The sequence below is a fragment of the Hyperolius riggenbachi genome, chromosome 3, assembly GCF_040937935.1.
Source record: "Hyperolius riggenbachi isolate aHypRig1 chromosome 3, aHypRig1.pri, whole genome shotgun sequence".
Lineage (NCBI taxonomy): Eukaryota > Metazoa > Chordata > Amphibia > Anura > Hyperoliidae > Hyperolius > Hyperolius riggenbachi.
Window position 1 is genome coordinate 376,439,878 of NC_090648.1, and position 26,293 is coordinate 376,466,170.

Below are 26,293 nucleotides of genomic sequence, written 5' to 3' on the forward strand. Positions count from 1 at the left end.
AAAAAGTGTGGACTGAGAGCAAAGAAGGCTAGAGAGTGTTATGCTTTTATATACTATAGGGCTAATATAACACTATACCAGGCACAATGCTGCAGAGTATATACCGGTAGTATATGACAAGCCTGCCAGTGCTTCCCCCCAAATCAACTCTCTGTGCCAATACTCTATGTGGAAGAGCACTCTGCTGGGAGGCCTGTCATGGACATCACTGCAAATTCCACACATTCCATCAGAGCAGACTCTGTAATAAAACAATTAAGAGCATACAGAACTCTAAAGCTGGCCATACATTGGCCCGATTTGCGCACGTTTCGACAGCAGATTCGATCACTGGGATCGAATCTGCTGCCAATCGTTCACGCTACACGCCGAATTTCGATCCATTTCGTCAGATCCTGTCGATCGCGCCGTGCGGAAAATAACCGTCGATCGCCCGCGGGTAAAGAGCGCATCGCTAGCGGCGTTCGAGTGCCTGACGACCGACGCAATAGAGCCCGCATACATTACCTGCTCCGCCGGCGCGACTCCAGTCTCCCGGTCACCGCTGCTCTGTCTGCGCTCTGGTCTCCAGGTCCGGCATGCCTCACTTCTTCTAGCCTGGCAGGAAGTTTAAACAGTAGAGCGCCCTCTACTGTTTAAACTTCCTGCCGGGCTAGAAGAAGTGAGGCATGCCGGACCTGGAGACCAGAGCGCAGACAGAGCAGCGGTGACCGGGGGACTGGAGTGGCGCCGGCGGAGCAGGTAATGTATGCGGGCGGGCGGGGGCAGCAGCACCGCCACAACAGATTGTGAACGGTTTCAGGCTGAAATCGGTTCACAATCTGTTTGCTGTAAAGGTAGCCATACGATCCCTCTCTGATCAGATTCGATCAGAGAGGGATCTATCTGTTGGTCGAATCTGATGGCAAATCGACCAGTGTATGGCCACCTTTATTTACCTGACTTGGCAACCAAGTCTGCAAGTATGCTCACTCTCTCCCTGGCTGTCACATAACAGGCTGTCACTGCACGCTGCCTTCCTTCTCCAGTGACTGCTTATCACCCCACGCAGCACAGAGGTCTGCTCCACAGTATGAACACTGGGCAGCATGTGCAATCAGTGATGAGCAGGCACAGAAATCATTACGGGGACACAGAGGATCAGCAAGCATAGCAGGTCCAGACAGCGATTCACCTGGCTACACTGTTCTACACACTTCTCTCCAACGCAGAGTGTTGCTCCTCCCTCCAGTGTGATAGGCTGGAAACAGCAGCATAGCATTGGCTAGAGAGAAGCTAGCGCTGTTTATATTGGCTAAATTCTCCTGCTCTTTGTCTAGGGCAGGACAATCAGTTCCCCGGGAACTAGCTGACGTTTTTTGACACCCCCCCCCCCCCCTCAGCTGACTTGCCTGACGTCACCCGGTGCGGTACGCCCCCCTGCGCCCTATTAAAGGGACGCCACTGATGAGAACAAAAGTAATTGAGATCTATCAGTCTGGTAAAGGTTATAAAGCCATTTCTAAAGCTTTGGGACTCCAGCGAACCACAGTGAGAGCCATTATCTACAAATGGCAAAAACATGGAACAGTGATGAACCTTCCCAGGAGTGGCCGGCCGACCAATATTACCCCAAGAGCGCAGAGAAAACTCATCCGAGAGGCCACAACAGACCCCAGGACAACATCTAAAGAACTGCAGGCCTCACTTGCCTCAATTAAGGTCAGTGTTCATGACTCCACCATAAGAAAGAGACTGGGCAAAAACGGACTGCATGGCAGATATCCAAGGCGCAAACCACTTTTAAGCAAAAAGAACATTAACCTCCTTAGCGGTAACCCCGTGTGTGACACGGGGTAAGCCGCCGGAGGGTGCCGCTCAGGCCCTGCTGGGCCGATTTTCATAATTTTTTTTTTGCTGGACACAGCTAGCACTTTGCTAGCTGCACCAGCACCCCGATCGCCGCCGCCGCCGCGCGCCCGATCGCCGCTATCCGGTGCGGCGCGCGGCACCCCCCCAGACCCCTGCGCTGCCTGGCCAATCAGTGCCAGGCAGCGACAAGCGGTGGATCGGGTCTCCCAATGACGTCCCGACGTCGCTGACGTCGGCCCGCCCCGTCGCCATGGCGACGGGGGAAGCCCTCCAGGAAATCCCGTTCTTTGAACGGGATTTCCTGATCGCCTATCGCCGGAGCCCTGGGCTCGCTACAGGATTTAAAAAAAAAAAATAAAAAAAAAACTGCTGCGCTGCCCCCTGGCGGTATTTTTCATACCGCCAAGGGGGTTAAGGCTCGTCTCAATTTTGCTAAAAAAAACATCTCAATGATTGCCAAGACTTTTGGGAAAATACCTTGTGGACCGACGAGACAAAAGTTGAACTTTTTGGAAGGTGCGTGTCCTGTTACATCTGGCGTAGAAGTAACACAGCATTTCAGCAAAAGAACATCATACCAACAGTAAAATATGGTGGTGGTAGTGTGATGGTCTGGGGTTGTTTTGCTGCTTCAGGACCTGGAAGGCTTGCTGTGATAGATGGAACCATGAATTCTACTGTCTACCAAAAAATCCTGAAGGAGAATGTCCGGCCATCTGTTCGTCAACTCAAGCTGAAGCGATCTTGGGTGCTGCAGCAGGACAATGACCCAAAACACACCAGCAAATCCACCTCTGAATGGCTGAAGAAAAACAAAATGAAGACTTTGGAGTGGCCTAGTCAAAGCCCTGACCTGAATCCTATTGAGATGTTGTGGCATGACCTTAAAAAGGCGGTTCATGCTAGAAAACCCTCAAATAAAGCTGAATTACAACAATTCTGCAAAGATGAGTGGGCCAAAATTCCTCCAGAGCGCTGTAAAAGACTCGTTGCAAGTTATCGCAAACGCTTGATTGCAGTTATTGCTGCTAAGGGTGGCCCAACCAGTTATTAGGTTCAGGGGGAAATTTCTTTTTCACACAGGGCCATGTAGGTTTTGAGTTTTTTTTCTCACTAAATAATAAAAACCATCATTTAAAACCGCATTTTGTGTTCAATTATGTTATCTTTGACTAATAGTTAACGTTTTTTGGTGAGCAGAAACATTTAAGTGTGACAAACATGCAAAAGAATAAGAAATCAGGAAGGGGGCAAATAGTTTTTCACACCACTGTACATAAAACAGCCTACTTACTTTGTTTTTATGTGCATATAAAGAAAACTTGTCGTTTTAATCTGTTTACAGGAAGTGCCAGAAAGGAGTGTCACAATTTGCTGCTAGTTAGTGTAATCGTGTAAATGTTGTGCACGAGGCATATGAATAGCTTCTGCTCATGTAGCAGCATGGGATTTTAAAGACAGTCTCTACTCTAGACAGAGCACTGTTGTCAAGGTTGCAATGAAGTGAGTTTGTGGAAATTGTTGGCATGCTGGATATTGAAATAGAAAGAGAACATTTAAAAACACTGCATAACAAATGCATAAAAACTTTATTGTCTATGTTTTTATAATTAAAGGGGCATTTCCCTTTAAATAGCCTGAGCTACAAATAAGCAGTCAGTCAGACCAGGATAGCAGGTCTCAAGTGGATCCGAGATGAAAAACTAACTACAACAAGTAACTTGTCTATATATCTTATCTAAAGTTTAGATAGTTTACACAGCAAATCTAGCTGTAAACAGCTTCAACAGTTTATGATGATTTATTCCTATGATACAATGAGAGCGGCCATGTACTGTTTGTCACATTACACACAGGCAAGCTGATCTATATCTTCACCCCTCAGCCTGTGAAAACTTCACTCCACTCTTCTCCTCCCCTCTGCAATCGATGGCTAGTAACCTCCTCCTGCGAAGAACGGAGCTCCCATAAGCCCTTGCTACTAAGGCTCAGTGTGCTAAGTCTCTCTGGAGAAGCTGTGGGCGAGGCTTGTTTAGTTTATAGGGAATTAGAGTATTAAAAAAAAAGTATTTGGCTTGAGGAATACCCTATAAACTATATGAAAGGAACACAATTATGCAATGAGCAAAAGTTTATCTCGGATCCACTTCAGCTCTGCTGTTTTGAGCATTCTTGTGACCCAGTTCCCAGAATCTGGCAGGTTAGGAATAGTGGGCACAATTCGTACTCACCCTGCGGCCAGCCTCATTGTTCTGCAGATTCATAAGAGCCCGTGCTTGTTCCTCCGATCCTTTTGGATAATTTTTCTCTCTCTCTCTTGCATCCACAAATTCCTTTGCAAAGCGGTAGCCATAATCCACATCGTCCCCGCAGCCGCCCCACAGCCAATCTCGTGGTAAGTCTTTGGGACGCGCTGTCCGGCTGCAGCCACAAGTGGCCAGCTCCCCTTCTCGACAAGCGCGGCTGATGGCATTCACCACTCCCGCTGCACTGATAGCATAGGTGAAGGCTGCCTCCCGGCTACCTGTGAAGACAGAAGAGAAACAGGTCCTCAATGTAAGCAAAAATGTCAGTATGGTGGGAAGGTTGTATGTAATAGGGCAATAAGGCTACCAATCCCTGAAAATCTATAAAACCACTAAAAGTATAGAGCCCTGCACTATAATACATTCAGTCATAGTGCCCACTTACAGTGCCTTTCCTTAAAGCCCCCTTAATTTCCTCTCCTTATAGTACTCATATTATTATATTATCTTATTATAGGTTTCGCAAAGTAGTGCCCACATTAAGGCCCGTACACATGCAAAATCAGTGTCGTCCAGTGGGGATTGCTCAATTGCTCATTGCAGGGCCTAGGTCAGCAGATGCGTCACTATCCTGCTGGCTTGCAATATGTATTGTTGCTATGCGGGGGCAGGAAGTCGATGGAGTAGCGAATTTGTGAAGTCACGTGGTAGGCAGGGTAAGTGGGGAGAACAATGTGCTCGGGCATAGCTTGGCCGAAGTGATCCACCATGTCAGATTGGTGGCTGAGAAAGATTGGGGGCTACCATACACACGTTGGATTCTCGTCAGAGGCGGTCAGTATTGCCGCCTTGGCCAAGCTTCATCTTATGTGTGGACAAAGCTTTACAGCGGTCTTCAGTGTCCCTGGTCTATCTGCTGACCAGGGATGGTCAATGTGATGCAACCAATTCCAAGCTGATACAAGGTTATGCAAATTTTGTATGCAAATACATGAAGCTTGAAAATGGACCAATCTGTCCATTGATCTGTTTTCAAACTGTATAAAGTTGCAAACACAATTTGCATAATCCTGCATCAACTATCTGCCATTACTGTGTGCGCCTTACCGCAGTGTGATCATCGCCCATCTGCAGCATCCCCGGCCTCCTCTGCTCTCTGCCTATGGTATCACATGACCATGCTACTGGGGGTGGGGAGCAGAATAGACATACCAGCCTCAGGATGCAGCAGAAAGCACATGGCAGTCAGGGAATGTAATAATACTTTAAGGCACACTCCACTGCTAGCTTTGCAGTTTTGCCGCACTGCAATGCTCACACTTTTTTGTAGGAAGGAGGAGAATCAGGACACCCTGGCAACCATTCCAAATACATGCCATGGATAAAACAACCTGGATCTATGAACGTCCATAGACTGTAGCAAGGACATTAGACAGTGAGCCTCGCTGAGGGACAATTGTGCTAGGCATACAGTATGTGCCGGGCAAGCCATCTGTATCTCTGCGGGCAGTAGTGATCATTTTACTGCCTTCCACCTCTTGATTTCAATGACATTTAGGCAAAATCAGTCTGCAATTCAAACTAACTGCTGCTCCCAGTACCTGTACCTAATGACACAGTACAACACATGTCCCAGCTGGGTTTTAATTGATATATTTGCATTCAAAATGTATATTACTGAGGCCATAGTTTTATTCAATATTAATGAGTTGATAGAATTAAACACCTAAGTGATAAAGCGTGTTGCCTTGTGCATGGCTTGCCCAAGTATTGTGAAGTGCTCAGAGTACTATGTTAAAGGGACTTCGAGCGGTGCAGAAACTAGGTAAAGATGCAAATCATTTTAAAGCTCGCTTTCTCCTCTTTCCAATGATATATAAATCGCCGCCCTACGCCTTGTTGTGATTTCGATCATGAAAATAGAGAAAACTAAAAGGCGTAGGGTGACGATTTAGGGGTTGTCAGAAAGAGAGCTTTAAAATGATATCCATCTTTCCATAGTTACATTGTATTACACAGGGCGACTTTTTCCTAAAGTCAGCAGCTCCATTCTGCTGAATGGAGCTGCTGACACTGGGGAAAGTGTCGTCCTGTGTAATACAATCAGTGTTGCCAACTCATCCCTTTAATTACTGACACATCTAAGTTATACAGGTTCTGGGGCAATTTGCACATAATCAGTGCCTTAACTGCATTTACCTAGCCACAAAACCTGTATAATTCATATGTGTCAGTAATTAAAGGGATGAGTTGGCAACACTGAATACAATGTAACTATGGAAAGATGGATATCATTTTAAAGCTCTCTTTCTCCTCTTTCTGACGACCCCTAAATCATCGCGCTACGCCTTTTAGTTTTCTCTATTTTCGCGATCGAAATCGCGGCCGTGGCAATTTCAATCGCGAAAATGGTGAAAACTAAAAGGCGTAGGGTGGCGGTTTATATATCATTGGAAAGAGGAGAAAGAGGAGAAAGAGAGCTTTAAAATTATATGCATCTTTCCATAGTTTTTGCATTGCTCGGAGTCCCTTTAAGTCTGTGGACAATGTTTCAGTTCCATGAAACTAGGCCTGAAAGATAAATCGCATTTAAACCGAAATCGCGATCACCAAGATCACAATTTCGGAATCTTCAAAGCGGCAATTATCACGATCACGTCATTTCCACATGGGGGAAGTTTGAAGTCCTGGCGTGTGCGGCCTTCAGCATCGGCAGTGCTGGACATGCCTTCCACACGAGTCAAACGCTGTCTGTCCTCTGCCGACTCTTGTGCTTGGCAAAACTCTGGGTTCCTGTATGTCACATGACATACAGGAAGTATTCTGTGCATTAGATTAGAGCCTGCAGGAGGCGAAGTGGATAGGCGGGCATCGCTGGACTCATGCTGGAAGCTATGTTCAGAACTGATGCAGCTTGGGGGTCAGAGGAGACACAGAGGAGGCACAGAGAGAGACACAGGAGAAACAGAGCGGGCACAGAGACACAAAGGGGGAAAGAGAAAGACCCAGAGAAGGCATAAAGAGGCAAAGGGAGCACAAAGAGAGACAGGGACAGAGGGGGAACAAACAGGCAAAGAGGGGGAACAAAGCTTGATTTGAAGGAAATCGTGAATCAAATCGAAATCGCAATTTCAGACAGAAATCGCTCAAATCAATTTTTTCATAAAATTGTTCATGCCTACATGAAACACATAATAATGATAATAATAACAGTAATCATATTATCTCTGCCCATGCTGGAGAGATACCGGCGTTTCCTGTTAGCAAAGGAAACTAAATCTAAATTTGATCAAACTTGAATTTCTCTGTACGCACATTACAGTGCAAAGATTTCTGGCAAATTAAATGCAAACAATTGAATCCGCTGGAAAAATTAACTTGTTTATGGCTACCCTAAATCTTTTTTCACAACAGCCAAATTAAATTTTTTCTGGCCTCTCAAAGATATCTTCACTGCTATATAAACAACCTTTATCATGTGAAGCAGAACCAGTCCAAATTCTGGGAGAACTTTGGATAATTTTATTGACAACATTTAAAACACATTTTTTCAGTTCTTCCAACACTCACCCTTGTTAGATTTCTGTCTCCAGATAAGTCTACTGGCCCTGATACGATGTGATGATACAGGTCTGCTGTCTGTGTCTATAGTGTCACACTGCACTTTGGAGAGATGCTAGCATGTTAAGTGTGGAAGATAAGGATCAGCTAGCACCCCTGGGCGTACAGTTTATTGATAGGATCCCAGTGATGATAGATAAAGCTTCATCCTGTACCACAGGTAGGAGGTATTGCATGTTCCTCAGGCTACCAGTCTACCACTCCTGCAACTTTCCACTATCAGTGTCAGTAACCTGTGTATATGCAGGAATGTACAATGCACAGAGATAACTGCAGTGCACACTGCAGGAGGAATATGGGTGCAGATATCTTGGTATGGGGCCCCCTCAGGCTGTGATAGGTCCAGGAATTTCTCCCTGGAGGCGTAAAGGTAGCACTGTAGGTATCCATAGATCAGTGATACCTTTCCTTCTTATCCTAAATGTCTCCACAGCTGGACAAGAAGGCAAAATCTGACCCCCTTCAGTGTTTTTTTGTTCTCAGGCTACTAAACAAACAACTCCATTTCCCAGCATGCTTGTTTTCTAATGAGAGGGGAGGAGCACAGACTCATCATGGGGGGGGACAATAGTAATCAGAGAAAACCTGGTAGTGCCAACCATATACACGTCATATATGGCAGGCAATCAGTCACTATCCTATGGAAAATTCATAGATAAGTAAGTGTAGGTTTTATATTTCTACAGAAATCTCAAGTTAATGGAACCATTAAAGGACCACTATCGCGAAAAATGTAGGCAGTTAAAATCTGGCAGAACCAACAGGTTTTGGGCCAGTCCATCTCTTCATGGGGGATTCTCAGGGTTTTCTTTTGTTTCAATAGCAATTGCAAAGTCTAACTGACAAAATAGTGGGCAAGTAAGTAGGGAGGCTGGCTGCTATCTTACTATTTTGGCAGTTACCGTATCTTTCGCCGTATAAGACGCTCCGGAATATAATAGAAGGATTAGGAGCAGCACACCTTTCCGTTAGTATGAGGGTGCTGAACCTTAGATGCAAAGCGACATCAGGAAAAGTTCCAAACAGTCCAAGGATAGGTTCGCACACCAACTTTTCCAGTAAGCAAAAGTGTAGTTTATTTCACCAAAATGCGTCAACACTATGTATTATACATAGTGTTGATGCATTATGGTGAAATAAACTACACTTTTGCTTACTGGAAAAGCTGGTGTGCGAACCTATCCTTGGGCTCCGGAATATAAGACACACCTAGGTTTAGAGGCCAAAAACCAAGGGGGAAAAAAAAAACCTTAACCTGGTGCGTCCATATTTCAGGAACATCTTGTACATGACCTACCCCTAATGGTGTCCTCCTGTGTTCCAATGTGTCCTCCTGTGTCCCCATGTCTCCCCCAAGTGTCCTCCTGTCACCCCCAGTGTCCTCCTGTCACCCCCAGTGTCCTGCTGTCTGCCCCCAGTGTCCTGCTGTCTGCCCCCAGTGTCCTGCTGTCTGCCCCCAGTGTCCTGCTGTCTGCCCCCAGTGTCCTGCTGTCTGCCCCCAGTGTCCTGCTGTCTGCCCCCAGTGTCCTGCTGTCTGCCCCCAGTGTCCTGCTGTCTGCCCCCATGTGTCTGCTGTCTGCCCCCATGTGTCCTGCTGTCTGCCCCCATGTGTCTGCTGTCTGCCCCCATGTGTCTGCTGTCACCCCCATGTGTCTACTGTCACCAACGTGACCTCTTGTCTCCTCCATGTGTGTCCTGCTGTGGCCATCTAAACCCCCCCCCCCCCCACTCCGCTGCTGCCGCTTGCCTCTACCCCTTTGTCCTGGTGTGGTCGGGTCCCCCGTGTGAGCAGCGGCAGCAGCTTACCTCCTCCATCCAGCAGTGGCTGGATAGTGTAATGGTTAAGGGCTCTGCCTCTGACACAGGAGACCTGGGTTCAAATCTTGGCTCTGCCTGTTCAGTAAGCCAGCACCTATTTCAGTAAGGAGTTTCTTGGGCAAGTCTCCTTAACACTGCTACTGCCTACTGAGTGCGCTCTAATGGCTGCTTCACAAGCGCTTTGAGTCCGACAGGAGAAAGGCGCTATACAAATACTGCAATTATCTTGCCCGCGGCGATTGAAGACATCCGGCTTCTGTGGGCGGCTTCCTTTAGTGCCGGCTTGTAATGACACTGTGGCCATCTAATCCCCCTGCCGCAAGGAAGCCACAATAGCAGCATAGGGGGCGATATTGTGGCTGGGAACGCAAATAATCACTCGCGTTCCCATGCCTGTCGGGTCCTGGCTGCGAAACCGGAAGTGGTCGCCGGCGGGGATGGGAGCATCGCAGAGACACGGCGAGGGCACCGATCGGCTGCAGGGGGCTGAGGGAAGCCCCAGGTGAGTAAAACTCATTTTTTTAAGAGACTTAAGTGCCTCTTTAAAGAGGCACTTTAAAGAGGCACAAAATTATGATATAATGAATTGGTTGTGTAGTACGGATATTTACTAGAACATTAGTAGCAAATAATTTACATATTTTTATTTTCAGTTATATAGTGTTTTTTTATAACATTGCACCATCCTCTAATATTTGCAGTTTACACAATACTCAACATTCTAAATGATTTTAAAGAGCAGGCCAGTAAACTATTGACCTGTCCTCTGGAAAGAAAAAGAAAATACAGTGACTGACAGTTGAGATAACAAGCTTCAGAAGACAGAACTCTCTGCGACTTGTGGAGCTCAATGGCTCTGTTGCATAGATAACTGGAGTTTCTTAACTCTTCCTGTACTAGAAACTATATTAGACTTATGTCTCTGCTCCTAATGTCTTATACTTAGCTGTACTACACATACAAATAGCTGTACTACACATAATTTTTTTTCACTCCAGTGTCTCTTCAACTAGTGGTTCTGGATATACGGCAGGCTTTCAGGGATATAAAACAAGAATTAAAAATGTCACAGGGCCCTTTTGCACGTGATCACATTAAAAACTAGGCAGCATTTCGGAAGATGAGTAATAGCCCACTCTTCCACCCAACCGGTATACGTCTGATGACACCGGAAAGATGAAAAACAGTTTACATTTCATAGGACTTTTGATTGAATCAGATTTGAATACTGGCTGGTGTGTACTAGGCCTTAAAGCGAACCTTAAGTCAACTAAAAAAAATGAGATTTACTCACCTGGGGTGGCCGTCACCGGCCGACAGGCATGAGAACGCGAGTGATTGTTCGCGTTCCCAGCCTGTATATCGCCCCCTATGCTGCTATTGCGGCCTCCATGCCTGTCGGCCGGTGACGGCCAAACCGGAAGTGCTCGCCGGCGGGTCCTGGGACATCGGAGCGGAGCTGCGAGGGCACCGATCGGCTGCTGGGGGCTGAGGGAAGCCCCAGGTGAGTTCATCTCATTTTTTTTAGTTGACTTAAGGTTCGCTTTAAGTTATAATTTACATAATTCCTACTCAAGGAGCCATATCCAATGCATGTCTAGCACTGGTAAATGCTTAAACCGTCAGAAATAGCTGTCTGCAAGGTGAATCATATTTATTTATAAAATTAGAGAAACTATAAGTACTTTTATATATACTTTGGATATATGCTTGGGTTTCAGGGATATTAATTAATGTTATAAATGCACTTATTTGTCTGGTGAGGTTCCTATAATATAATGATCCCCTTGCCTAAGGGCTTGTTACTGGATCATGTAAATTTGGATGCGATACATGTCCATACGTTTGGGCGCAGGACTCTCCCGATAAAATATCAGACACTGAGGCCACCTGCGCTACAAACTGCAGGTATAAATAGCGGGCGTTAATGGGCAACTATGGGGGGGGGGGGGTTCTTTAGGGTTAAGCGTCTACCTACAGTTAGCCGTGGGGGGTGTTAAGGTGGTTAGGTACCTAGAACGCTTGCTCCTACAAAATGACAGAACTAAACAGATCTCCAGATACTACACTTTTTTGCTGACATCTCGTTATGCCCCTAAAATTTTGTCTGTAAGAAGTCGATGGTTGGACATAGAGACCATTCTTAATAAAGATGACTGGGAAGATTTTGAAGAGTTTTATTATAAATCAGTTATTGCCTCACACAATAAACTAATTAATTTGAAGAAGTTTCATTAGGCCTATCTTTCCCCTGTCTGCTTAAAAAGAATGAGCTCTTTATATGTTGCTGCTTCAAGTGTGGTCGAGAACAAGTAGATTTTCTGCATTGTGTGTGGTTCTGTCCCCAGGTGAATAGTTACTGGAAATCGGTAACCCAATTTCTTAGAGATACTGTGGGCCTGCCTGACGTTTTCACATTTAAAATCTGTATGTTGGGTATATTACAAGATACTGCATGTAGTCGATGGGAAAAACAACTCCTTCAAGTCCTACTCTTTTATGTCAGGAAATCCCTAGTCATACAATGAAAACAAAAAAAAAATACCGGGTCTCTCCGACTGGAAGAGATTGGTGAACCTGGCTTTACCTCTTTATAAGCTGACTTACTAATCGTGCCATCAACCTAATAAATTTAACAAAATTTGGTCAAAATGGGTTGATTCTTCAGATACAATTATACCAAATCTAGACATTAACGTCTCAGTTCAAGATATAGCTCAAAAAATGCCCGTATAATCCTAATATATGATATGATCCAACCCAACAGGAGTTTTTGGTCTTTTCTCTCTGTTGTTCTTAAAACAAACACTATGCTACCTACCTCTCTTTCCGTGATCTCATGTATGCTGTCAATATTATCTGTATGTTTATGACAAAGACTTTGCGATAATTTCAGTTAAAAAAAACAAACTCTAATAATAATAATAATAATAATAATAATAAAAAGGTGGTTAGGTGCCCACGTAGGGTTAGGTGTGGGGGGATGTTAAGGTTAACTGCCCATCAGGAAGTTTTGGAATTGGGCACCACCTGGGGTGATCAGTTAGTCATAGACATCAAGAGGGAGGGTTCTGTGTGAGAACAGGTTTAGGTTAGGAAATGGTGAAATACAAGTAAAATTACCTATATTCAACTAAGGTGGATAATAGAAAATTGGTAATATTACCAATATTCTATTACCATTATTTTGCACCCATTTTTACTAGCGGCACTATTATCTGTACTCTTGTTACTAACTGAGCATTTGGGAGTGTTAAAGTGTAGCAGGTTTTGGGATATGGGAAGGAAATGTAGCACCTGGAGGAACCTCATGCATTAGATCTTTGGCTATACAATACAATACAATACAATAACATTTGTAAAGCGCTTTTCTCCCATAGGACTCAAAGCGCATAGCTGTGTCTCAGATTAATACAGGGTTGCAGGCTGGGTTGTGTTACAGAGGAGATAGTCAGATGTTCATGAATGCCAGACTGAAAAGGTAGGTTTTCAGTTTAGACTTAAATGCTTCCAGGGATGGGGCTGTCCTGATTGGGTGTGGCAGGGAGTTCCAAAGTGTAGGGGCAGCATGACAAAAGGCTCTGTCTCCAAAGGTTTTGAGGTGGACTCTGGGGGTGACCAAGGTGTTACGTCCTTTTGATCTAAGATTGTGGGGGGTGTGATGTAGTTGCAACAAGTCCTTCAGGTATCCAGGGCCCAGATTGTGCAAGGATTTGAATGTCAGTAAGCCAATCTTAAACAGAATTCTCCATTTTATCGGTAGCCAGTGGAGTGAGCTCAGGGTTGGTGTTATGTGGCAATGGCGGGGTTGGCTCGTTAACAGCCTTGCGGCGGTATTCTGTACTAATTGCAGGCGGCGTAAGTCTTTCTTATGCAGGCCTGTGTAGAGGACGTTGCAGTAGTCTAACCTTGATGTGACAAAGGCATGAACTAGGGTTGGAAGATCCTCTGAAGGAATTAGGTGTTTAATCCTTGCAATATTCCTTAGGTGAAAGAAGGAATGTTTCACAACAGCTGAGATTTGATTCCTGAAGCTTAATTTCCCATCAATCAGTACTCCCAGGCTGCGCACACAGTCTGAGTTGTTCAGGTCTGAGCTCCCTATCCTTAGCGGTGTTGGTTGAGACTGGAGCTGCTTTGCTGTTGAGCCCTGGCCCTCGATAACAAGAACCTCAGTTTTGTCAGCATTAAGTTTTAGCCAATTATTATTCATCCACTCCTGAAGCTCAGCTAAGCATGCGTTTATTTGTGGAGTAGGGTCTGTGACATCAGGTTTGAATGACAAATATAGCTGGGTGTCATCAGCATAGCAATGATATGTCAGGCCATGTTTTTGTATGATTTCTCCAAGTGGCAGCATGTATATGGTGAACAGTAAATATGGCTACACAGTGACTAAATGGTAATCCCTCTTGCCTTGTAGTCCTAAAGTTCCAGGTTTGAATCCTGGTCTAGACACTATCCGCATAGAGTTTGGAGTGTGATTCCTCACGCATTCCTACAACAAACAAGACTGAATGGCTTAAGAGGCCATACACAAATAGATTTCCACCTAATGTTACAAAACTATTGATTCCTCTCTGAACGGAAACCATTCAGAAAGGAATGTATTCCTATCACACACAGCACATCAATTGTGAGTAGATTCCAATAGATAATCTATTGAAAATCAATGGAACTGCAACGCTGCCTAAAATTGGCTGCAGACTGTCCCTCTAAGCTGGGACAGTAAATGATCTGAATTTTCCAAATGACTTTGCTAAACTGATACAGGAAATGTCAGTAAATGCATAGTAATAAACAATTGGCCACTTTGTCACTGAAATCCAATATTTATACAAACCCAAAATACACACTCCATACTCCAATATCCCCATCTAGATGGCCTGTTAATAAGGAAAGGTGAATGAAGGGCTAATGATTCCCCCTTTTCCCTCCAGCAGAGGATTAAGAATGTGGGGGAGGGAGGCAGTCTGCTGTCTCTTGCTTTCACACCTTTCCTTTATGACAGAAGATCAATCCAAGCCTGGTCTGGGGATCTCACCACATTCAAAGTTCATTTCAAAAGAAGCCCAGACAATGGGCGCTCACACCTCAATCAAAGGATGTGATGTTCTGCTAATGGGAGGGGGAGGGACTATGTACACCTCAATAAAGTATCAAACTACCTCTAGGGACCTCTCAGACCAGCACAATAAGCCACCCTAGCCTTCCCACTGCAAAAAAACACTTAATTATCAGCACTGGCAGTAATGCATCTCAACAAGATCAAGCAATATAAAATAAACTTTATTTCCACACATGTTAAATGCAGCCTAGAGCTTCATACCGTTTCAAGGGAAATCGAAATCTGATGCTACTCCCAAGATGAGGGAATGGTTCAAAAATATTAATGAGGTGCAGGATATAGAAGAAACTGTCATGACAAGTAGGGACCAATTTGATAAATACTATACTACTTGGGCAATCTGGATGGACTTTAAAGTAAAGCAGTGATCACAATATCTAAACAATCGATACTTACCCGGGGCTTCCTCCAGCCCCATAAACACGTGCGAGTCCCTCGCCATCCTCCCGCAGACTGCCATTCAGCTGTGATCAGCCCAGGTAAATGGCTCAGTCGCGTCAGTCTGGGTCTACTACGCATGTGCGGGAGTTGCACGCATGCGCAGAAGACCCAGACTGGACCCAACTGCGCCTGTTACAGCGGCTGATTGCGGCTGAACAACAAACCGCAGGAGAACGGCAAAGGACATATTTATGGGGCTGGAGGAGGCCCCAGGCAAGTATCGATTTTTTAGATATTCTGATCTCTGGTACCCTTCAAGGACTTAGACGAATACCACTGAATAATGGCATGAGGAATATGGGTTACTTAGATAACTGTAAGTTCTGACTATTACTGGTATGTTTGTTTCATTTTCTGTTATATGGTTACCTGTTGAATGTTGCAGATATGTTAATATACCTGAAAAGTTTTAGACAGAGAGTTAAACTGTTTAGATATGACCAGTACCTGGTCGTCAGGTCAATTAAACAAAGATGGAAGTTTGCTTAGAAATAGATTCTACCTGGCCCAACTATTCTGATGCTGGCGGTGAAGTGCTGACTTGCAAAGGCAAGTTTTGCTTTTTATTTTCTTTTATAAGCACGTAACAAACAGGATACTGTCAGTGTTGTTGCGAACCGTCACGGTTCTGTTGATCTCATCACTGGTATCAAGGGGCGAGCGGCCCCAGGGCATAGGGTCAAAGCGAGCATGGGTCCTCACCAGCGCACCCCACAAGGGATGATGGAGCAGCAGTGTTACAGAGCCTATTAGTCCCAAAAGGGATAGAGGTGTGTACACACGTCCAACTTTATGCCCGATTGTCGTTTGAACGACTTGTCAGGCAAACAACACGTTGTTTTAAACATCACATACGCACATCCAACAAAGCGGCCAGCAAACTAATTTACATGTCTGACAGACTGGACGTTCAGTCATAAAAGATGTGCATCATCACGTTGATAGAAATCCTGGTATCCTGCACCTCTACACGCATGCTCCGACCTATTGGTTGGTCAAATGCCCACTGGTCGTTAGTACACACGTACGGACCTGACAGTCCTTTTAATGAGTTAGTCCAAATGATCCGCCAAGTGGATCGGACAAAGCAGCTGATATCTGTAACTACACGTACACACTTCCAATTTGTCGTTCAAACGACTAGATGGACGACAAGTTGGTTGGAAAAGTATGGGGTGCATAATGACTTTTCACAAGGCCAGAATGCATGGCTGAAGCCTAGGCTGGGGACTCTATAGTCCAACAATACTAAAACCAATACACTGAGGCCCTGCATAGTACATACAGAGGGAGATTTTGCTTTGGTCCACATTAAAGAGGAATTGTAGAGAAAATAACATAATTGCTTATTTTTTACTTTTTTTTTTTAAATATTAATTTCTAGATTATTTAGTCAGTGTTTGCTCATTGAAAAATCTTTCCTATCCCTGACGTACATTCTGAAATTTGCAGTGACTGGATAAAGGACTGGTTAAGCGCTCTGCCTCTGACACAGAAGACCAGGGTTTGAATCTCTGCTCCTCCTGTTCAGTAAGCCAGCACTTATTCTGTAAGGAGACCTTGGGCAAGACTGCCTAACACTACTACTGCCTACAGAGCGCATTCTAGTGCCTGCAGCTCTAGCGCTTTGAGTATACCAGGAGAAAAGTGCAATATAAATGTTCTGTGTCTGAAATGTATCACTAGTGGTGACATCTTTTGTTATACCAGGTTATCTAAGGGTTCGATGCACAGAGATATTGCTTGCTTGGCACAATGCAACGAGGTTAACAGACAGCAAATTGTTAGGACCACGGTCATGACATCACACTGTGGGAGGGGTTTCACCACAATATTAGCCATACAAGATGTCCCTGATGATCTATTCGAGAAAACGTAAAGATTTCTCGCCGGAAAGGGGGTAACAGCTACTGAATGGGATCAAGTTCAATCCTGGGTTAATGTTCCTCTCTAAGGGCCCTTTTCCACCAGCGCGTTTGCGCTGGCTGAATCGCAAAAACGCAAACCGCTAGCGATTTTACAATCGCTACGGTTTGCTTTTTAACATAGGAATCATTTCCACTACCGCGATTCGTTTTTGCCGAAAACGCGAACGCGCGGCGGAGCGATATTTGCCGCGATTTTGCTATGCAGTGCATAGCACAGCAAAATCGCGGCCGCGAACGTCGGGGAATCGCCGGTAATTGCGATTCAGCAATCGCTAGCGTTCAGCGTGAACGTTAGCGATTGCTAGTGGAAAAGGGCCCTAACACTGTTAATCCCACCACTGGAAGCCAGATTTTCACATATGATGTCACACATTCATGCTGGGGCTCAGACCTCCCAGTAGCAGTCTCACTGCCCATCACACTATCTCTACAGTTCAAGGAAAGTGTATAGGATCTCCTGGGAAGATTACTGTCATGGGCAGTGGCCTGGGGAAGCCAGATACAGGGCAGAGGACCCACCAACATCTCTTCTCTACAAGTATTCCTTATTAAATGTCTTGTAAGTGCAGCAATACTGGATTCTGGTAGCTATGTGAGGTCAATATTTTTTTTGTAGGTAAAATACCTCATGCAGTATTTTTCTCTTTTTTTAGCAGTTCTGAAAGATTTTTCTGCATTCCTGAACATAGGTTAAAACATGCGGTAAATGTATAAAGTGAGGTAAAACGTGCAGTATTTCAGCGGTAAGCATGCAGTAAATAAATAATAGTAGTCTTTAATTGTCTCCTATAAGTTAAGATAGTGTTTGGAAGATTTTTTTAATTTTTTTTTGATGGGGGACGATTATGTATTTGATTATTATTACTTTTCACATTATATTATTTAATATTATATTATATTTTTTTTATTACTATTATCATCATTATTATTATGTAGCAACCTATGAAAAGTATATTTATAGGCATCCCCTATAAAAAAATCCAGAATATATTTTGAGTTTTAATTCCACTATTCTTTTCTGAATTTGGACTCCACAAATACAGCACTAAAAACTGCAAAATGCATACAAATTGACTTTACCTCCAGGTACAGGCAGGTCTTAAACTAATCAGTAAATTATGTGCTAACGTGCCCCCTAATTTCAATGAGAATAGCTATTTTCGGTAAAATTACCTCATAATTTACCACATGAGGTAAACATGACTAAAACCTACCAGAATTGCTAAATGTCATTACCTCATGAGGTAAATTACTGTACATGAGGTAATTTGTTTGAAAACCCTGGTATCCACCAGGGGTGCCTGGACCACCAGGCCGACTAGGCAGTCGTCTGGAGCACAGTGCAGGGGGGTGGGGACAGACAGACCATGCCAACCCCCTCCCCCCCCCCCCCCCCCCCGCCAGATTGTGGGACCCCCTAGGTGGTGAACTGGCTTGCGGCATCGCCAATTCCCCGGCTGCAGCCCTCTACTTTAACAGTCTATTGTTTCTGGCAGGCAAGCAGGGCTATGGTAAGATGGTGCCCAAAGCCCTGCACTGGAGACTATTTGTGTCTTCAATACAGGGCTTCGGGTGCCATCTTCCCATAGCCCTGCATGCCTGTGTCAGTGCGGGACTTTCGCACCAGCTAGCTGCAGGAAGCTCTTCGGGGGAGCTGTGCGCTGGGAGAGTCTTCTGTAGGTGAGTAAATGTTTTTTTTTTTTTTAAAGGTGCATCATTTTCTGGTGAAACGCTGCCCACATTACGATTATTTTCTAGTGAAACATTGCTGCATTAAGATTATTTTCTAGTGAAGCATTGCTGCATTAAGATTATTTTCTAGTGAAACATTGACGCATTATGATTATTTTCAAGTGAAACGCTTCCCCATTATGATTATGTTATGGTGAAACATTGCCGCATTACAACGGGGGTATCCACCAATGTCATTGTCATCTACTTTAGCCATCCTTTAGAATGGATGGCCTCTGCTCATGGCTTTGTCCCTGTGGGAACTTAAAAAAAAAAAAGTTCCACCAGCAAGGTGCCGATTACATGTCCACCCCACCCCTCTCCTCAGAGCAAAATGTGTTGCTCAGCCAGGAGCCAAGCAGCATGGCTGTACTGCACTTATCATTAAACTGCCGCCTGAAGTGATTTGCAAAGATTGTACTGTTAATTTTACAGTCCGAACAGGTGTTCATAAACATCTAACGTGAGAGGGATATGGAGCTTGACATATTTATATTCTTTAATGCAAATTGCCTGACTGTCCTGCTGATCCTCTGCCTCTAATACTTTTAGCTATAGACCCTTAACAAGCGTATGCATATCAGATTTTTCTGACTGAAGTTTGAATTTGTGTGTGATTCAGACACTACTGATGCATAAAAGATTGGCAGCACTGCCAGGCAACTGGTATTGTTTAAAAGGAAATACATATTGCAGCCTCCCTATTCATCTGACCTCGGGTGTCATTTAATCTAGATCTGTGATGGAGACTGGGCTTGGTAAAGTAAAGTTAAAGTGTAACTGTCGGGCATAAAATCAAAAATCATTTTTTTTTATCAGGTAACCAAGTAATAAGGATGCTAACCAGGCAACCCAAAAGTTAAAATCACTATTACTTTTCTTGTTGTTAAATGATCATTCCCCAGTTTACCTTACTCTTATTTGGTACAGACAAAATGTGGTACACAAAAAGGAAGTAGCAGGGCATGCTCGGTTGTTCTTTTTTGCTTCTCTACTCCCCCATAGACTTAACTAATGCAGCCTGATTGGCTGAAGCCTCTTTTCCTCCTGTTTTCCCCTCCCTCACCCTGTTCCTCTCTGATTGGCCAATATTTCTCACTCTGAGACAATGCATTTTCTATAATGAAGGGCGGGCAATGCATACACAATCAGGCAGATGAAGAAATTACATCAGGATTGGCTTCATAATAGCCACAGTTAAAATGAGAAATGTTAATAAACATTTTCTCTTTTTTTACTGTAGAAAAATCGCTAAATCAAAATGTGGACAGTGTGATACATACAGTGATGCGAAAAACCATTTGCCCCCTTCCTGATTTCTTATTCCTTTGCATGTCTGTCACATTTAAATGTTTCTGCTCATCAAAAACCGTTAACTATTAGTCAAAGATAACATAATTGAACACAAAATGCAGTTTTAAATGATGGTTTTTATTATATAGTGAGAAAAAAACTCCAAATCTACATGGCATTGTGTGAAAAAGTGATTGCCCCCCTTGTTAAAAAATAGGTGTGATAAACCACAGTTAAAGAGAGTCTGAAGCGAGAATAAATCTCGCTTCAGACCTCATAGATAGCAGGGGCACGTGTGCCCCTGCTAAACCGCCGCTATCCTGCGGCTTACCGGGGGTCCCTGATCCCCCAAATCCCCTCGTTTCAGCGGGGGAGCGCTTCCTGGTTGGGGCAGGGCTAACCACCGCAGCCCTGCCCCACGTGCGTCTGTCAGCGCATATCTCTGCCTCTCCCCCGCCCCTCTCAGTCTTCCTTCACTGAGAGGGGCGGGGGAAAGGCGGCGATGCGCTGATAGACGCGACTGGAGGCAGGGCTGCAGCCGTTAGCCCTGCCTCCAGGAGCGACCAAGTCTGCGACCAAGTGTCGCAGTGGGGGGTTTGGGGGTGAAGGGACCCCCGTTTAGCGCCGCTATAGCGGCGGTTTAGCAGGGGCACACGTGCCCCTGCTAACTATGAGATCTGAAGCGAGATTTATTCTCGCTTCAGAGTCTCTTTAAGTTGAGTTCAATTTCTGTAGTCACCCCCAGGCCTGATTACTGCCACACCTGTTTCAATCAAGAAATCCCTTAAATAGGAGCTATCTGACACAGAGAAGTAGACCAAAAGCACCTCAAAAGCTAGACATCATGCCAAGATCCAAAGAAATTCAGGAACAAATGAGAACAAAAGTAATTGAGATCTATCAGTCTGGTAAAGGTTATAAAGCCATTTCTAAAGCTTTGGGACTTCAGCGAACCACAGTGAGAGCCATTATCCACAAATGGCAAAAACAGTGATGAACCTTCCCAGGAGTGGCCGGCCGACCAAAATTACCCCAAGAGCGCAGAGAAAACTTATCCGAGAGGCCACAAAAGACCCCAGGACAACATCTAAAGAACTGCAGGCCTCACTTGCCTCAATTAAGGTCAGTGTTCACAACTCCACCATCAGAAAGAGACTGGGCAAACATAGCCTGCATGGCAGATATCCAAGGCGCAAACCACTTTTAAGCAAAAAGAACATTAAGGCTTGTCTCAATTTTGCTTAAAAACATCTCAATAATTGCCAAAACTTTTGGGAAAATACCTTTCCGACCGACGAGACAAAAGTTGAACTTTTTGGAAGTTGCGTGTCCCGTTACATCTGGCGTAGAACTCAGCATTTCAGCAAAAGAACATCATACCAACAGTATAATATGGTGGTGGTAGTGTGATGGTCTGGGGTTGTTTTGCTGCTTCAGGACCTGGAAGGCTTGCTGTGATAGATGGAACAATGAATTCTACTGTCTACCAAAAAATCCTGAAGGAGAATGTCCGGCCATCTGTTCGTCAACTCAAGCTGAAGCGATCTTGGGTGCTGCAGCAGGACAATGACCCAAAACACACCAGCAAATCCACCTCTGAATGGCTGAAGAAAAACAAAATGAAGACTTTGGAGTGGCCTGAATCATATTGATATGTTGTGGCATGACCTTAAAAGGGCGGTTCATGCTAGAAAACCCTCAAATAAAGCTGAATTACAATTCTGCAAAGATGAGTGGGCCAAAATTCCTCCAGAGCGCTGTAAGACTCATTGCAAGTTATCGCAAACGCTTGATTGCAGTTATTGCTGCTAAGGGTGGCCCAACCAGTTATTAGGTTCAGGGGGCAATTTCTTTTTCACACAGGGCCGTGTAGGTTTGGAGTTTTTTTTCTCACTAAATAATAAAAACCATCATTTAAAACTGCATTTTGTGTTCAATGATGTTATCTTTGACTAATAGTTATTGGTTTTTGATGAGCAGAAACATTTAAGTGTTACAAACATGCAAAAGAATAAGAAATCAGGAAGGGGGCAAATAGTTTTTCACATCACTGTATGTTATGCAAGTAGAGCAAGTATTTATCTACTTATATATGTATTTTTTTCTGAGACAGTATGGCTGTCAGCTCCTCTTTAAAGAGTACCTGTAGTGAAAAAAAATGCCTCTAGGGTTTACTTACCTTGTCCTCCTTAACATCCCCACCCAGCACTGGGTAAGTCCCCTGACAAAGACTGGTCGGCAGCTAGCACAGACGCGCTAACCGCTTCCACTGCTGGGACCCAGAACAGTGTGTGCCTCATTCAGGTGCAGCAGCTGCTTGCCGCTGGGGCTCCGGTATAAATAGCCAACTCTGACCAGGTCCAGTGTACTGCGCAGGCGCAAGCCGTCATCTGTGCAGTACAGCGGTCCCCACTTAATGTAACAGAGGTTTATTACTGTACAAAGAAGTGTAGAAGTAGCTCTGTACATCCTGCAAATCCAGGATTTTTTTTTTTCTGGTTGCTTGATAATTCTGATTAACTGAGTTCTGAATAACGGGGGGTTTTACTGTAGCTAAGAAATTGATGACAAAGTCAATTTTTCATCTGAAGAGACTACTGTTTCTACAAATAAAAAATAAAGTATCTACAGTGGCTTGCAAAAGGATTCAGCCCCCTTGAAGTTTTCCACATTTTGTCACATTACTGCCACAAACATGAATCAATTTTATTGGAATTCCGCGTGAAAGACCAATACAAAGTGGTGTACACCTGAGAAGTGGAACGAAAATCATACATGATTCCAAACATTTTTTACAAATCAATAACTGCAAAGTGGGGTGTGCGTAATTATTCAGCCCCCTTTGGTCTGAGTGCAGTCAGTTGCCCATAGACATTGCCTGATGAGTGCTAATGACTAAATAGAGTGCACCTGTGTGTAATCTAATATCAGTACAAATACAGCTGCTCTGTGACGGCCTCAGAGGTTGCCTAAGAGAATATTGGGAACAACAACACCATGAAGTCCAATGAACACACCAGACAGGTCAGGGATAAAGTTATTGAGAAATTTAAAGCAAGCTTAGGCTACAAAAAGATTTCCAAAGCCTTGAACATCCCACGGAGCACTGTTCAAGCGATCATTCAGAAATGGAAGGAGTATGGCACAACTGTAAACCTACCAAGAAAAGGCCGTCCACCTAAACTCACAGTCCGAACAAGGAGAGCGCTAATCAGAAATGCAGTCAAGAGGCCCATGGTGACTCTGGACGAGCTGCAGAGATCTACAGCTCAGGTGGGAGAATCTGTCCATAGGGCAACTATTAGTCATGCACTGCACAAAGTTGGCCTTTATGGAAGAGTGGCAAGAAGAAAGCCATTGTTAACAGAAAAGCATAAGAAGTACAGTTTGCAGTTTTCCACAAGCCATGTGGGGGACACAACAAACATGTGGAAGAAGGTGCTCTGGTCAGATGAGACTAAAATGGAACATTTTGACCAAAATGCAAAACGCTATGTGTGGCGGAAAACAAACACTGCACATCACTCAGAATGCACCATCTCCACTGTCAAATATGATGGTGGCAGCATCATGCTTTGGGGGTGTTTCTCTTCAGCAGGGACAGGGAAGCTGGTCAGAGTTTATGGGAAGATGGATGGAGCCAAATACAGGGCAATCTTGGAAGAAAACCTCTTGGAGTCTGAAAAAGACTTGAGACTGGGGCGGAGGTTCACCTTCCAGCAGGACAATGACCCTAAACATAAAGCCAGGGCAACAATGGAATAGTTTAAAACAAAACATATTCATGTGTTAAAATGGCCCAGTCAAAGTCCAGATCTAAATCCAATCGAGAATCTGTGGCAAGATCTGAAAACTGCTGTTCACAAACGCTGTCCATCTAATCTGACTGAGCTGGAGCTGTTTTGCAAAGAAGAATGGGCAAGGATTTCAGTCTCTAGATGTGCAAAGCTGGTAAAGACATACCCTAAAAGACTGGCAGCTGTAATTGCAGCAAAAGGTGCTTCTACAAAGTGTTGACTCAGAGGGCTGAATAATTACGCACACCACACTTTGCAGTTATTGATTTGAAAAAATGTTTGGAACCATGTATGATTTTCGTTCCACTTCTCACGTGTACACCACTTTGTATTGGTCTTTCACATGGAATGCCAATCAAATTGGTGGTGGCTGGATGGTGTAATGGTTAAGGGCTCTGCCACAGGAGAACAGGGTTCGAATCTCGGCTCTGCCTGTTCAGTAAGCCAGAACCTATTCAGTAGGAGAACTTTGGCAAGTCTCCCTAACACTGCTACTGCCTATAGAGCGCGTCCTAGTGGCTGCAGCTCTGGCGCTTTGAGTCCGCCAGGAGAAAAGTGCGATATAAATGTTATTTGTCCTGTCTTGTCTTGTGATTCATGTTTGTGGCAGTAATGTGACAAAATGTGGAAAACTTCAAGGGGGACGAATACTTTTGTAAGCCACTGTAACTCAGTGTTCATTTTTATTTTTTTCTGGTGCTATAAGTGCACTAAACTTGGCTACAATCATTTAACTGATCTCAGTAATGACTACCCATATATTCCCATCTTAAGCCTCATACGCACGGTACAATTTTCCATCAGATCGACTGGTGATCTGATAAGAAATTGCATCATCTGTAGATATCTAAACTGTTTCCAATAGATTTTGCGTTGATAAGTACCCAAAATTGATTGGAATCCGATTGGACCAGTTGGAAATTATCTGATAGATCCGTCGATCTGATGTAAATTGTACCATGTGTACCCAGCTGTACAGCACAAGTCATTATCATCTCCTGGACATTGCTAATTATGTACACAAGCTTGAGAAATATTGTTAGAAACAATGATTTGTGCTTAAAGTTTAGGAGAGGAAAGTATGGAAGACAAGGCAGCAAACATTCACATTTGCCGGTTTCTGTTTGAAGCATGATGGGATTGCTGTGCTATATGTGCACATAAAACAAAGCAAGCAAGCTGGAATAGGGCATAGCAAACACCATTTAGCTGAGTGAATTGAATTTCTCCCAGCATAAATTACCAGTAAATTTCATTTTAAGTGCATTACTGAGCACTTACCTATCTGCATAACTCGTCCAAATACTGACGTATTGTCAACTGTGCTGCAGTTCCATCGCCGCTGCTTGAACTGATACTGGCACTCTTTGATGCCTGTTTTGGCCCCTTCACCGATGTATACCATATGGTCCTGATAGAACTGGCACAATTTCCTCTGCCCAGGAGACAGGCCAGTCAGCTGACTGCATAGGGGCTGAGCTCCGATGATATACATTTCAGGCCGTTGTACTGGGTTTAAGGCTAGAGACCTGAAAAAGGATAAAAGTGAGTCATGTAAACCTGTACTGACATAGTGTCACAACAAACAAAAGCATCTTTGGTATACTAAAGTGATACTACACCTTCAGTAAATTATCACTGTGCAATATGTCCCTCATCTCAGATAGTAAAAATTACCCATGCTGCTACCTACCAGCAAAGTAAGGTGCTAGACCTATCGATTCTCACATCACTTCCAGTGTCCAAATGAGAAGAATGTATCACTTTCGGTGTCACAATGAGAACAGTTTATGTTAGGGGCTGGATCTAGGCACATAGCTGTATCAGCAAAGATCTGGCACCCAGAGGCAAGGCGTATTGACATCACATCATAATTAGCTGTCTTGCCTGCTACTAGTTGCAAGCTGAACAGTGGCCTTGCCCCCCTCACCTTGTGCCCTGTCAGCTGATCCCATGCACTGGAAGGGTGCTTGCTAATGTTCACCACAGGCAGCGCAGAGGTGGCCACCACATTGAGTCACTGTGTGCAGCCATGCCCAGGGACGACATGATACATTTTTTGCTGCCAAGTAACTGCACCAAGTGCTGACACACCTAGGGTTGCAAACTCTACTATTCTGATTTCAACAAAGAAAAAATGCGTGCATCAACCTGATAAATATGGCTTTGCAAATTTGGCCTAATTGGCCAATCACAAGGCATTGCTCATGCAAATATGCATTTGCTTTCGCATGCCAAAATATGCAGGGTCTAAAACTAATACCGCAAAGCGGTTGCCCTGCGGGAATTAGTTCATGCTGCATTAGCACTATCCAGGAGCGCCACGGGGAGGCTTCCCGGGGCACATTTATCATGGGAGGATGAATTTCACGACAAGCGCAGTTCAGCTGTCCATCTGAAAGAGAACTAAAAGCATCTTTTGTGATGAGCAGGAAGGGA

At 44.3% G+C, this 26,293-nt stretch overlaps 1 protein-coding gene across 3 annotated transcripts in view; it reads right to left on the reverse strand.

Annotated features, from left to right (window-relative positions):
• The window catches only part of WNT5B (Wnt family member 5B), a 314,129-nt gene that overhangs the window by 20,643 nt on the left and 267,193 nt on the right, over positions 1-26,293 (reverse strand). For all 3 annotated transcript variants that reach the window (XM_068277237.1, XM_068277238.1, XM_068277239.1), the window contains 2 exons: positions 25,136-25,383; positions 4,083-4,375 (listed from right to left, as the gene is read on the reverse strand). In XM_068277237.1, coding sequence (XP_068133338.1) covers positions 4,083-4,375; positions 25,136-25,383 — 541 coding nt within the window. The remainder of the gene's footprint in view (positions 1-4,082; positions 4,376-25,135; positions 25,384-26,293) is intronic.